The sequence below is a fragment of the Alexandromys fortis genome, unplaced genomic scaffold (assembly GCF_014885135.2).
Source record: "Alexandromys fortis isolate MF-2015 unplaced genomic scaffold, M_Fortis_MF-2015_v1.1 scaffold_6, whole genome shotgun sequence".
NCBI lineage: Eukaryota > Metazoa > Chordata > Mammalia > Rodentia > Cricetidae > Alexandromys > Alexandromys fortis.
The window spans coordinates 4,538,065-4,552,889 of NW_026067902.1; the positions used below are offsets into that span (position 1 = coordinate 4,538,065).

The 14,825-nt window shown below is 39.2% G+C and overlaps 1 protein-coding gene across 3 annotated transcripts in view; it reads right to left on the reverse strand.

The window, feature by feature from the left end:
• Plcb1 (phospholipase C beta 1) overlaps positions 1-14,825 on the reverse strand; it is a 675,692-nt gene that overhangs the window by 192,987 nt on the left and 467,880 nt on the right. For all 3 annotated transcript variants that reach the window (XM_050132272.1, XM_050132255.1, XM_050132262.1), the window contains 3 exons: positions 14,699-14,774; positions 7,885-7,985; positions 6,077-6,243 (listed from right to left, as the gene is read on the reverse strand). In XM_050132272.1, coding sequence (XP_049988229.1) covers positions 6,077-6,243; positions 7,885-7,985; positions 14,699-14,774 — 344 coding nt within the window. The remainder of the gene's footprint in view (positions 1-6,076; positions 6,244-7,884; positions 7,986-14,698; positions 14,775-14,825) is intronic.

Below are 14,825 nucleotides of genomic sequence, written 5' to 3' on the forward strand. Positions count from 1 at the left end.
TGCTTTGCTTAAAACCAAATTGCGCCATCCTAATTCTGAGTTTATTTCAACTCTCAAACCATTAACTCTCTAGGTTCTGATTAGATACTAATGGGTGTTACATAGCTTCATTTTTTAATGATTTAACTGTGACAAAACAGGGAGGAGTTTATATAGTGTAGTCTATAAGTAATTTTAGAGGATAGAATCAATGGTAAAGAGAAGAAGAGCTTGAAACACTTGCTAATACTGTTTTATCAGTTCAGTTATTCAACAAACACACGCGCTGAGCAGAAACAAACTCAACTGTTTTTTGTTCTTGTTCTTTTTTTTTTTTTTTGATTTTGTAGTTTAACCAAAAAATGTCTTTCACTCATGGATATCCATTGAATCTTGAGATCCGTGTTCTGTCATCAAAAGCACCAATATAACTGTCTTACTTTTCCTGCTAATTTTAACTCACTGATTTTTCTAAAGTGTGTAAGTGATAAAAAAGGATATTAGTCTTTCACACTGAAACATCCACAACCATATAGTTTGGGGGAGACAGGGGTCACTCTGCATTCCCATGTCATGCATAGTTAGGCTTACATTCAGACAACTAAGCAAGGAAAAGGCATTTGGTGACGGGGCAGGACATTTATAAATATATGACGTTACATGAAAAAATAAGACAACACTCCCTTGAGAATGGTATTCTCTATTACAAGATTCAAGCCCTCTCTTCATGGAAAACGAGCACTCAAACATTTGGCTTAGAAGGCACAGAAACCCCGAGACTATTTGCAATGCTCCAAGCAGAAATTGCATTGTAGAAATATGGCTACCGTGCTCACTGCAGCTGGCTAACACAGCAGCAAAGGCCATACTCTCTTCTGTATACTTTATACTTCCTAGCTCTGTATTCTCCAGATAGGCTTGTATTTTATGGTTTGGTGTTCAGGCCTCTGACCACATTAAGTTTTTCATTTAATTTTCATAAAATTTTTGTCTTCTTAAAACCTGAGACTAGATGATAGTTCAGGGATATAGAGTAAAAACAAATACTACTGTCCTAAAAACAAAACAAAACAAAACAAAACAAAAACAAAAACAAAACAAAACAAAAAACAAAACCAAACCAACCAACCAAACAAACAGAAAAACTCACAAAAAAACAAAAAGTAGCAATAAAATGACTCTTAAGACATTCTGCTATACTATCAGCCATCATCAGAGAAGCTTCCTCCTGTAATAGATGGAAACAAATCAGAGACCCACAACCAGACATTATGCAGAGAATAAGAGATCTTAGACATTCAGCCCTAAACAGGATATCTCCACCAAATTCCTCCCCTTAGAGCTCAGCGAACCCCTTGAAACAGGAGACTGTAGTAGATTTCAGAGGGGATGCGGATACCAAGTAAACAAAGCCCTCTAAATCAACAAGATAAAGATAAAGAGACTCACAGAGACTAAGGCAACATGCAGAGGGCCTGCATGGGTTTGCACCAGATGGGGTTCCAGAGCAGAAAGGAGAAGTGGGCACATTCCCCCACCTCTACACCAGAAGCTATCTCCAATTGATAAGCACTTGCAAATGAGTATTTGGTTTTCTCCAAGGGAGTCTCATTGGGGAAACAAACTACTCATAAGAGTTGGTCTCATGCCTTGCAGTAGGTGGCCAACAGAAAATGAACTCAGCGGCATCTTCGGAGGTTCCTTGTCTCATAATGTCCTGTCGTTTCTCTCTCTCCTTTTTTTTTTTTTTAAACATTAATTTTTGTTTTTATTTTATTTTTTCTCTTGTTTTAATGGATAGAAGCAATACAGACACTTCCTTCTAAGACATATCAGACTGAGTTTTTCAGTCAATATTGAGATTATCACCAACTTACCTGATTCTGGGGTACACCCGAGGAAATAGTCAAAATGATAGCAGCCGGAGAAAACAAACTGTGACATCAAATTGAATTTTGGTATCTGTTTTCTCACACTGTCATCAATGAAGGTACAAGAACCATCTGGCTTAAAGGTAAAACTAGTTTCACGAAGAGCAGGCCTGTATTATGTCTGGAGTAAGCAATCTGATTACAAAGTCTTGATATGGCTCTTTGAAAATGTGTGTGTGTGTGTGTGTATTTTTTTTCTTTACTTGTTGTGTTTGGTAGTGCATGGGATGGGACTCAGGGTTTCCTTCCTGTTAGGCAAGTACTCTACCACTAAACTTCATGCCTAGCCCTCATATGCATCTTTAAAGTCACCTCATTATGGATAAAGCTTTCTGAAACTGTACTTTGTTAATATTTACTCATCCCTACCTACTAAAAGAGAGATGAAACTTTTTTAAAGAAAAGAAATCCTAAGTCAAACACAATAGGTTATGAACTACAAACTCAAATTAAAAAACCCCGATTTTCATCGTTTGAGAAAATATTTCAGTCTCTTAGTTTCTTTCTTATTCCTTTATAGAGACAGTCTTTCTATGCAGTCCTGGCTATCCTGGATCTTGCTTGGTAGACCAGGCTGGCCCTGAACTCAAAGAGATCTATCTGCCTGACTCTTCCTTCCCAGTGCTGGGATTAAGGGTGTTCACCAACACACTTGACCTCAAACCTTTAGTTACTAAAGCATTGCAATTTCTCTGCCCAGAGATAAATCTCAAAATCCTTATCGTTTTGACTATGAAATCAGAGTGTTACCATGAGCAGGGAGAGCAGCACACAGAATGTTCAGGAAGATAACAGCTGAAGTTTAACAGCGCTTTCTCACTGAAGCAGCTGGGTTAAAAAATAGATACTGTCATTGAAAAAGATTTATTCTGTATGGCTATGGGAAATTCGGCAAAACAACTGTCCGGGCCATTGGTCCAGATGTTCTTGCCTGTCCTGTGATGTCTGCAGACTCAGCCTGCAAGACTGTGTAAGTCTTGTCTTAATTTTTTCTTGGTGATAATTACATAAGAACGTTCAAATCGCCTTTGTTGAAGACATGCACCAAAAGACAAAAGAATGGTACCCTTGGTCCCTGGAAAATCTTCCATGCACTCCTGTCGAAGCTAATTAAGCCTGGGCAATTCCTGGACCTTCCTTACAGATTCCATCTTCTAGCTTTCTACCCATCCTCAGTATCTCTCAAAGCCCTGCCCCTCAGCCTGGCTCCTGTAGGCTGGGCTAGCACTGCTCACTATCTTACTGGAATTACAGAACCAAGAATCTTAGTTTGACAAGGCCTCAGACGACGTAAAGTCATGTTAGCCTTAGGAAAATGGGAGTTATTCATATTTATATCCTACTTTTCTTGAAAAGAGTAGACACCTTCAAACCCTTCTTTGATTTTTGTTGAGAAAGTGCTTTGCTGTGTAGCTCAGACTGGCCTTGAGTTTGAGATCCTCCTACCTCAGCCTCCCAAATGTAGGGATTACAGGTTTGTGCTATTATGATGTACTCTGAGTACAAGTCTTCAGAAATGGAAATTTTATCTTTTGATCTGTCATCTCTTGCTTTTTCATCAACAGTTTTTTTTTTGCTTGTTTTATTTATTTTTTTAATGCTAAAGTCTTGAAGAATACATGCTTGTGCTTGCTTATAGATTTCCTCCCGGGCCTTCACGGTGAAGAATGGAATCTATGTCTCGGTGGAGACATGACATCATCTCTTAAACAGTTCAGTTGAGGAGCTCAATCCTCTGGCCAATGAACCACCCCTCAGGAAGGCGGGTCTACCTTAAGCCAAGTTAACAATGCAGGAGGAATAATTAGTTTTCTAGGTGTGTCAAGAGAAATTCATCTGTCTTTCTGAATTTTGTTCAAAATGCATTACTTTTCCTAATAATTTTTTCTTCTTTTGTTTTTTTCTTTTGAATGCTGGCCAAAACCTAATATGCATTTTCTGGTTCTTAAGTTTCCTTCCATTTTTCTAAGGCTCCCTTCCCTGTGGCTGACATTTTTGTTGGCTTAGCTTAAATAGTATGAACCTCTCTCCCGCTTAAGTTCCCNNNNTATATATAACAAAAAATAAAAAGCCAAAATAATACAAACAAACAAAACCTCTCTCTCTGGTCTGTGTATTTCATTCCTCTAACTTATGAGATAAGAACCCCCCAAACCACTGGCTTGGGAAACGTTTATGGCCATTGAGTTTTCAGGAACCTAGATTCCAGGGAACCTGTCATTCTCAAAAACACCCTGATATTCCAGTATCATTTCTATTTTGGCCTACTTTAAGTCATAATGTTGATACAGGTCTATTAGTTGTTAAACTAACCCAGTTCGCATCCTTTCACTTTCCCTTAACACAGGGAAGTCATCAGAAGTTCTGTTCAGTGTCTGCCCTTTGGGGTTGAAATGGCCCAACTAAGATCTTTTATAATTTGACTAGTTGACTACTGGAGACTGGAATTTCCTCACTGGGGGAAGGGTGACAGCTCTAGCCAACCAGATCTGCTTATTCATTATTTCTGTCTCTTGGGGGTGACAGAAAGTACTTCTCTTTGTGCTAGGCTTGAGGCATCTGTGGAGAGGAACTAACCTATTCTCTGTAAAGACTATTAGGGGGGATGGCTCTTACATTGGGGCACAAATGCTTTCTGGAAGTGATTAGATTTCACCTCCTAGTCTATATTCAATATTGCATCCTACGCAGGTTCACTTTATACGTCTTGGGGGAAATAAAGGCCCAAGCATCTTATAATCTAGAGAGCAGCTAGATGAAACCCATCAGAAGAACTGAAACCAACCTCCTGCACATCAATATACCAGGTGTAACGAGTATTGGTCATCAGATTGCCTTGGCCAGGACACTTTTTAGTGGATAGTATTTATTTCAAACTCACAAACAGGTAGTGAAAAACTTTTCCCTCTTCACCTTGTGTGCAAAGAGGCTAAATATCAAGATGATGCTCTGGGCTGCCTCTGGCTACTTCAGTTAAGGTGCTCATGAGCACAGTCAATAGGCTGCTGGGAGCTGGTTTCAAACATTTCTTGTTGCACCATTATCAGCTAATCACGTTTAGAAGCATGATTATATGTATATGATCTTTTAATATCATACGCTTGCTGGCCAGGCCTGCCAATGACAAGGCACACATTTGGACCGTTGCTTCTTTTTTTTTTTTTTTTTTTTTTTTTTTTTTGACCTCACCTAAATGGTAGCAATAAGAGTAATGACAGTAACAATGTCAAAATGCTTGGGCAAGAAAATAGAGAGGCTGAAAAAAAGTTGTCTATAAATTCCCAATTGACAGACTGAAGAAAAAAATTCTATACTTAATACACACCTCCCTTTTCTTTTGAGAGAGCTGATTCCAGAACAAGTACAATGTATGGAAAAATTATGATATGCATTCTCATCTGTGGCTTGTGATTATTATTTCTGTCACTACATGAAGTGTCTGTATGTTAACACGCGATTCCTTTCTTATCAGTAACTGCTTCACTGTGCCCTACGGACTCTACAGACATTTGCAGTAAGTTCAGTCATGACGGGTCAGGCTTCTGCGGGGGGTCTTTCCATCCAGAAGATATTCAGTATGAAGGTAGACGTTTTGAAGACTATGCTATCATTACAGTTAGAACATCCAGCAACTAATTCGTCATGATCATATTTCGTTAATTCATTTTTCCAGAATAAAAAATATATATGTTTAAAAGAAATTTCCAGGTAACTTAGAGTTGCCATTCTCATGTTATTTTGTACTATTTTTTTCTATTAAGATTTTGATTTATATCTACCCAAAATTTTAATTGAAAAAACTATAAGGCCACATTTCAGAATATTCTCCCACGTTACAAAAGTTTTCAGTTGCTGTAAACTGGAATAAGACTGAATATTCTCTTTTGTTTTGGAGACTTGGAGAAAAACAAACAGTAAGAAAACAAAAACAAAACAAACTCATGGGACACTTTAGAAAACTTAAAAATTTTTTTTAAAAAGGGCAAATTTAGAAAAACAAATGGTGAGAAATTTAAAAATATGTTATGCACACATAACACATAGATATAACTAGAAAAGGAAATCACCAAAGTTAAAAAAATACTTTATCAGGCTAAAACCCCCCCAAACAAACAAACAAACAAAACAAAAACAAACAAGAAACCACAGGACAGTCTAGCTTCTACCTTTTTTGGCGAGGCTGCTGTTGGGCTCATACTTCTCAATCAACACTTGGACCTGCTCTTGCTTCAGAGGTGGGTAAAGTATTTCATTGAGCCGGGGATCTCTCTGTTTAAAGTTGATGAAGTCCATCATCTGCTCGACGGTAAGGTACGGTTTGCTTTTGGCACCACTGGAAGCAATGGAAACACAAGAATTCACACAACTTCCCTCATCTTCTTTATGCATTTAGCTACAGAGAAATAAAATTGCGCCATACCCGGACAGTCTACAACGGCATTCTTCCTAGGCCCTCAAAACATGGTGCTTCCACCCCACACTCCTCAAATGCCTGGAAAAGTATCAGATGACTAACAATGTCCTCTGCTATACTTATCACTTAAATATTGCTGATTTATTAATTAAAAAAAGAAAAAAAGACGATGTGCTTGAATACAGTTTTTCATTCCATTAAAGTTCCAGGCTTATAAGAGTCTATACCTCTTTCATTTGCTTGTGTTTCTTTTTGGAGATGGGGACTCACTCTGTACCCAATTATCTTGGTGCTCACTACAGTCCAGGCTAGCTTCAAATTCATAGTGGGACTCCTGAGTCATGATTTATACTAGTTTGTGGATGTAGCCCTAAACACACAATCACATTTTATCCTCAAAATCATGGTGTTTATTGAGGAGTGTTATTCAAATGCCAGTTTTATTGGCAACCGACAAAAATTCAATGCTGTGAGCATTGGGGAGACTCAATAAATGCTTAATGGCGATGAAATCACAAAGCATTCAGTGTACAGTGTCACACTCAGCAGCACGATTTATTTGCCTGTCATTTTACTCTCTTTACCAAATTTGGATCAACTTTTTTGCAATTATGTAGATTTGGGTATATCAAGAGAGAGAAACTGGTACTTCCATTTAACTATTTCTTTTCTCCTTTCATGTCTGAATCTCTTTAAGAAGCAATAACAGTGCTGGAAAGATGACTCTGGTTATGAGCACAGACTTTTATTCTAGAGGTCCTGGTTTCAATTCCCAACACCCCATGGCAGCTCACAACTGTTTGTAACTCCAGTTGCAGAACTTCTGACACCCTCACACAGTTATACATGCAACTAAAACACCAATGAGCACAAAATAAAAAAGATTATATATTATATATAATATATTAAAAGAAGCAGTACCTATGGGCTGAAGATGTGGCTCAGCAGTTAAGGGCACTCAGTCTTTCAAAGGACCCAGAGGCAGTTCCCAGAACCCACGTGGTGGCTCACATCTATCTGTAACTCAGTTTCAGGGTTTCCAGCTCCCTCTTCTGGCCTCTGAGAGAACTAAGCATACACATGGTACACAGACATCTACGTAGAAAAAAACCTCATGCTTATTAAATCAAAATAAACCTAAAAAGGCACAATGCCTATAGAAAATGGCATTGAAAATGCCTATAGAAAATATGCTGCCTGTGGGTTCTTATAACCCATGCTTCTTTATACTGACGTGATTCAGAGGGATACAAGTAGTGTTCACTCAGGAATCTTTCTGCTACATGAATCGTTCTTCTCTGTATCAGGACACTTCCTGCTGTATCCATAATATTCAATCTAAACCAAGCCAGCTGAGCACACTAAAATTACACCCGGCTATATATGTGTTATAGCCAATATCTGCTCATTATAATAGTAGTTGCTTGTAAGATCAGCATCTCCATTGCACGACTCAGAAGCACGGCGTTTGGACATCCTCTTTCTAGTCATGACAAAATCCTGCCCTAGCCACGCTATCAAGAGAAGCTAGAAAAAGTAGAGTAAAATGCATCCTCTTACAATTCAGAAAAGATGTTATCAATTTCAGGTCGGGGACAAAGGTTGTTCAGGAAAACTCTGTATACATCTGGAGTGAAATCCTCTTGAGGTATGGAATCATTCTGGGGAGTGAAAAACAGGGTAAGAAGGAGGTCTCAGTTTCTTTAGTTTCCTTTCTGATTGTTCTTTGTCTTGTTCCTCATTCCCTCCCTCCGTCCCTCCCTCCCTCCCTCCGTCCCTCCGTCCCTCCCTCCGTCCCTCCGTCCCTCCCTCCCTCCCTCCTTCCCTCCCTCCGTCCCCCCTCTCTCTGGAAGCAAAGGGTTTATTTCATTTTACACTTCCAGGTAAAGGTCTATCAACGAGGAAAGTCGGGGCAGGAACTCAGGCAGGGCAGGAATTGATGCAGAGGCCATGAGGGGTACTGGTATTTGATCGTAAGACCCTTCATAGGCAGGACAACACTAGTCATCATCTACTACTGATTGCTCATTGTCCTATTGTTTGGGAAGCAAGTCATTGATATAAAAGGCCACTTCTACAGCGTATGTTTTCTGTTTGGCTGGGCTGCCATGGAAACCGGAAGCATGTCTTTGAGCCTTTGTTAACAGGAAGGAATTTTTCATGCGGCTCCCTATTTCAGGTATGTGCTTCAATGATTATTTTTATTTTCAAGCCCCTAAAACAAAGAAACACCCTTCCTTTTAAACGTATTCATGTATTTTAGCTGTATTTTAATAGAAAACTTAAAAAAAAATCATTGTCTGAAATTGTACACTGCTTGCTAACAGACCAGAAAATTTACCTCACCACTTGGCAGACAGTAGAGGCCCCATGTTTGTGGAATGAAAAAAAAAAAATGAAGTAATATTTTTTTGGTTAAGTCCCTTTATAGGAGGGAAAATAATATTTTGCAAAAATGAATTTTAGAAAACAAAAGATGACGTAAGAACACACAAAAGATCTTTATGCTAACAGACTTGGTGTCCTTAGACAGAGCTTTGAAATCATGAGCTCAAGGACTCAAATCCAACAGCAGTGGAAAATTTTGCTGAAGGGCTTTATTGGTGCTTTGCCACTCATAAACTGGAGAGATGAGCAACCCAGTTGCAGAATCCCAGAATTCCATTTTGTTTATGAAAAGAAATACCTTTGCCTGGAGGATGCCAATTTTGGGCTGAGTTAGGCCCACACTTCTTTTCTAGATAGTCAAAATGACTCTATTTACCCAACTATTTGACTGGGAGAAGACTATTTCAAATCATCTGCAAAAAATATTTAATGGTACAGTTGGCCAACTCAAGTATTCCCCAAGCGGGACACCCCACTCTCCTACTAAATCTAGCTCTCTAACCGCCGCTGGCAGACACAGTAATCAATCTTACCTAAGGATATCAATAGTGGTCTCCCTTGACTTTCCTGATCCCTTTTTCCTTGTATCTCCCGGAATAGCCATACCTTCCATAGGGACTGTGTTTTCTCCTGACCCTGTACTCCTGTCTCACTCTGCTCATCTCTTGTTTCAACACTCCTGACTGTATCCTGTCCTCAACTGCAGAATTAGCTCTGCTTCTTGGGCCCAGGCAAGAACTTTGCACGCTAACTGCTTAGTTTCCAGAGTGTGGAATATAGCAGCTACAGAATATTTACTAAATTGAACAGTGCTTTCATGGGCTGAATATTATACTTCCTTTAGAAAAGCAGGATTAACCACACTTGTGGGCAGACATATACTTTCATAGACATATTTTACTAAAATCTAGCCATTGTTTTTTAGCTGTGAACTAGGACTTTCAATTACAATGGACAAATAGAGAGATAACCGGAATAAGGGCAATACTATTTTCCTTGCATGTTGACACTTAGCACATGGAACACTTTTCCGTGGAGCTGGCTTTCTTCATCTTGTTGCTCTCCTGCCCAGCTGACCCAAGGTCTTCAGAATCAGTGGGTGAGAACAGGAGAAAAAAGTATTCCATATAATGACTGAAATAAATTATTATCATTGAAAGTAAGGCGCAAGCATCTTGGAGATATTTACTGCCAGCTCCAGGCAAGTCTAGATTTTTACATGTGAAATGAGTCTGTATTTCACCGACCTCATTCACACACCTTCTCTTTCTCTCCCTGGATTTGGTGAAGAGGTAAGCACAGGTTCATTTTACCTGTTTGACCAAAGCCCAGTGCACTAGAGCAAGGTCCTGTCCCACGTCTGTGTGTTACTCTGTGCCACTTCTGTAGATTTGCTATAGACGGTGCTTTTTATCTTTGTCACACATTTGAGTAGTTAAAGAATCATTTTACTATGAACCTGTATTTAATCTTCCAAGAGTATTAGACTACATTTTATTGAAGCAGACTCTAGTAAAGTCCACAGATTTATCATCCATGATTAACACTGCTTTTTAAATCATTTTATTCTATGTGTATGGGTGTTTTGCCTGTATGTATGTCTGTGTAGCATGTGTGTATCTAGTGTCCACAGACCAGACAAAGGTATCAAATTCCTTGGGAGTGGAGTTACAGTTGTAAGCCACCATGCGGGTGCTGGTAATCAAAATAGGGTCCTCTAGAAGAGCAGTAAATGCTCTTAACTGCTTAGTCACCTCTCCGATTCCATGTATGCACATATATATTACGTTATTATCCAGTAAATTTTAGACGTTCAGCGCTCTGGAATATTTTTTTTTTCATAGAACCATGAAACAAAAGTTGAATTAGCCAGAGTCCATGGAATCACTACAAATAAATTGCTCATTATATACTGAGTTCTTGTGTAGTTTGAAATATAATTTTGATACAGTGATTTTTAAGAACCACAACCGTAAAATGGCCATAATTCTGTTTTATCTTCAGGAAATAAGGCAATTAACTACAGTTACACAGAGAGGTTCTTTTATAAACCCCATAACATTTCTTAGTAAGATATGTGCAAATCTTTATCTAGAAGATACCTGTCTCCCTGTGTATTTAATACACACCTACCTATTCACTGTGGTAACATTTGCATCTAAAACAAATATATGGGTTTATTTCTTATTTTCTTCATTAAAATGCAGTCCCACAGGCCACTGTCATGCCAAGACTACAAAGTAATTCCAAATGTCACCAAGCCCTTTTAAGTTAATAACCCTTAAATCAAGGGAATTTAGTGCTGATAAATTATTTTCAGTTCCCCGAGAGCTTGTGGGTAGAATAGTAATTTTCTGAATATGGGAAGGTTTTCACAGGTCTCACCGGAAAATATGTTTGGATTATTAATAGAAGGACAGTAATTGCTTTGTCTCATTTTAGGTACCGAATCACTTTTCACCAATTAGGGTAACTCGAGGCTAGCGACTGTACGCTCTGAAGGAAAACCCTCTACAGTACTGTGCCATTCCGGCAGAGCCTGTCAGCCGGGGTACAAGTTCAAGTGCATTAATTATTCCTAACAATGTGCGCAAAGATAATGTTTAAAAAATCTCAACAGGATATCCACAGCATTTCTGGTAATGTGTCTATTTACAGAACACAATTAAGTCCAGTTTGAATGACGGCTGGCTAGGAAGCCGACTCCCACTTATGCAGACTTATCAACCATTTACATAACCCCTTGCCTCTGTGGAATGTGTAAAATACCCCTAGGCAACACCGTCAGAATCTGTTAGCTAACAAGTGACTAGTTCTTATACCTACTTTTCTGTACATAGGAAATTACCATAAGGGTTTTTGGAAATTCATTTTGATGTGCTGTAGACAGCTCATAGAACTATTTATTTCCTGGCTCTGAAATGGCCTTGGGTCTTTGGAGCTTATAAAAAAAAAGCATTTGAATTCTACAAGTCCTCCAAATAATTTATAGTTTACAATGAATAATGATCTTTCAAAACTATAATGGAGGTTGATTATATCTTAAAATATCTTCAATTTGTTTTCAGAAAATTGCCATTACACTTAATTTGCTAAAGAGAAGTATTTTTTTTCCCAATTTAAACATCACTCCTACTGTTTGAATCTCATTTTCCTTCTAAAATGTCTCCAGTTGATATTGGACTGAAAATTTAAGCCTATAATAGACATAGTGAATTATAAAGACTCAATTTATGCTTATTGACTGGATTGTCAGAATCCAATTGTTCAGAAAATTGCAATTTACAGAGAATTGATTGATGGATTTGATTTTTTTTCTATTCAGCTTCGTTCTATGTTTCTTCTCTCACTTAACTAGATGTAGAAGATGAAGTTAAACGTTTTGATCATTGTATTTCACAAGATTGTATCAGGAAAGATAAGCTTAGAAGTGCTCACAAAGGGGAAAAATATCTTCTCATGTCTTGTAAGTCCATCTTGCTGCTTCCTCTTTACACCGAGTGTATGAGACTCTTCCCTAGGCCCAGGCCTCTGTGCTCTGTCTGTTTTCTGGAACAGACTTTTTTTCTTTGCAGAGGCAGCACCTGTTCTAGTTTGAACAGTGCCTCTTTCCATTTACAAGCGCATTTGTTGGCATATTTATCTACTAATTCTCTTAGAATACTGTGTTTCGAACCCAGGCCTGTAGCATCCGCTCTGTGCTTGTAAGTGTGCAGCAGGAACTCATGGGATACCGGTGGAGCCAGTGACAAGAGCTGCATCGTTCTGTCCTTTTTGTTCCAAAGCTTCTGCCAGACAAGCGACAGTGAGCATGTCTGAGCATTTCAGTTTGTTCAGCACAACGAAGGGCAAGGTGTGAAGACGGAGTGCACAGCAAAGCACACTCAAGGTACAGCAGAAGTTATCCTTGGCCGCGTGCACTTAAGTGAGCCAAATTGGCACTGGAACAGCTTTCCTGTGACCTAGTGAAACCTTTCCCATCTTTTATTATTATTATTTTTAAAAGAACTTTCACTTGTTTGTTTATTTATTTATTTGTCTGTTTTTGGAGATATTACTTCATTCTGCAGTCCAGGGCTGGCCTGGAACTTGCAGTGATCCCAGTCTGCTCCTGCATGCTGGAATCGCAGGCAGGCATGCAGCACCATGCCCGGGTAGCAATCTCTTCTAACTTATTTAGTTTTCTAACGCTTGCGACAAGAATTGGGTGACAAGAGATGTTAAGTAGTGCTCAGTCCTTTATTAAAATGTCATCACATGCTGAGCTCAAAAGTGGCTTTCTAGTCTCACTCAGTGTAACTTGAACATGGCTAGTGCGGCTCTGAGTGCCCTACCATAGCCAGCGATCCAGATGAGGGTTTGCTTGTTGCTTAGCTACTAGGTGAATGCAGTTTACAAGAGAAATGGAAGTTCTCCAGAAGCACAAGATACAGAGTTCATGCAATAGACTCTGCTCTCTCAGAAGCAATGGCAACACATCCTTTTAGAACTATATGGAGGGGCTGGAGAGATGGCTCAGTGGTTAAGAGCATTGCCTGCTCTTCCAAAGGTCTTGAGTTCAATTCCCAGCAACCACATGGTGGCTCACAACCATCTGTAAAGAGGTCTGGCGCCCTCTTCTGGCCTGCAGGCATACAGAACTATATGGAGACGACACAAAGAGGAGTTCCTCTCAATGGCTAACATATACTGAACGTCTTATGAGTCAGGAACAACAATAAAACAGGGCTTTGTGTTCTGGCTTTCTTCCTGTGAGCAGTGAGCAATCTCCAAACTGTTTCGAATCTGCATCCCTTTCAGCAGAACCTGTGGACACAGCCTTGAAGATTGTGCTAAATTTGTTTAACAGTATTTGTACTATGTACCAATGGTGCCTGTAACTGATATGTCTTAAAACTAGAGGTTTAAAAATAGAAGTTGAAGTTTGCATTTCAAAATGCTTCTAGAGCAGGGGTTCTCAACCTTCCTAGTGCTGTGACCCTTTACTATAGTGCCTCATGTTGTGGTAACCCCAGCCATAAAATTATTTCATTGCTACTTCATAACTCTACTTCTGCCACTGTCCTGCAATTATCTGATATGCAGGATATCTGATATGTGACCCCCGTGAAAGGGTTGTTTGACCCCCCAAAGGGGTCACAACCTACATGTTGAGAACTGCTGACATAAAGAAATATGGGTGAGGGGTCACTCACAGGAACAGGTTGAGAACCATGGCTCTAAAGCATAATAGTTTAACATCATTAATAGATATTATCTCAAGAGGCATCAAGAATGGGTTTACTGTGAATGATGTGCTCAAATCACATTGAGAACTGACAATGTAAAAGAAGTATATCATTGAGTGGACTTCCTGCCCTCCTTTCTACCTGTCTTTAGTCTTCCCCTAACCCCGCCTCTCCCTGTCTTTGCCTCTCTGTGCCTTTCTCTACACCCCTCCCTAAACAAAGCCTCACGAAGCCTAGGCTAGTTTTGAACTCTTTCTATGTGGCTGACACTGTTCTTGAAAGAGTATTCTTCTTGCTTCTACATCCCAACTTATGAGATACTGGGCATTTTGTTAACATGATTATATGTCATATAAATTATATGCTCAGATAATTTTTCTAATAACCACAAAGGGTCATTCTGAACTGAAATACCAGAGATATGAGAATTTAACAATGGTCTGACACAGTGTACATATTAACAAGTCAATGATGCTTCTTTTCATTTGTCTTCTTTTTTGGTTGGTCTTATTTGCTTGGTTTTTGAGACATGTTTGGGATGCATAACCCCAGATGGCTAGCCTCAAACTTGCAGTAATCCTCCTGCCTCTGCCTCTTGATTTCTGGGGCTATAGGCATGTAACACCATGCCTATCTCACATTTTTTTTTAAACTGTGCCAATCTATGTCTAGGAAATACTAGACAGTATACGTTTAGTATGGACTTTTAAGAACTGTTATGTGGGGGAGGGGAGACAGTAGAAGGACAGCATGCTCACCCTTGAAGATGGAAGACTACAAGCCTCTAGTGCAGTTTCAACTCGTTTCCGGTCTGCTGAAAACAATCGGTAGATGCTGCAGAGTGAGAACACATACATGAGAGCTGGATAAAGACGATGAGGTTTA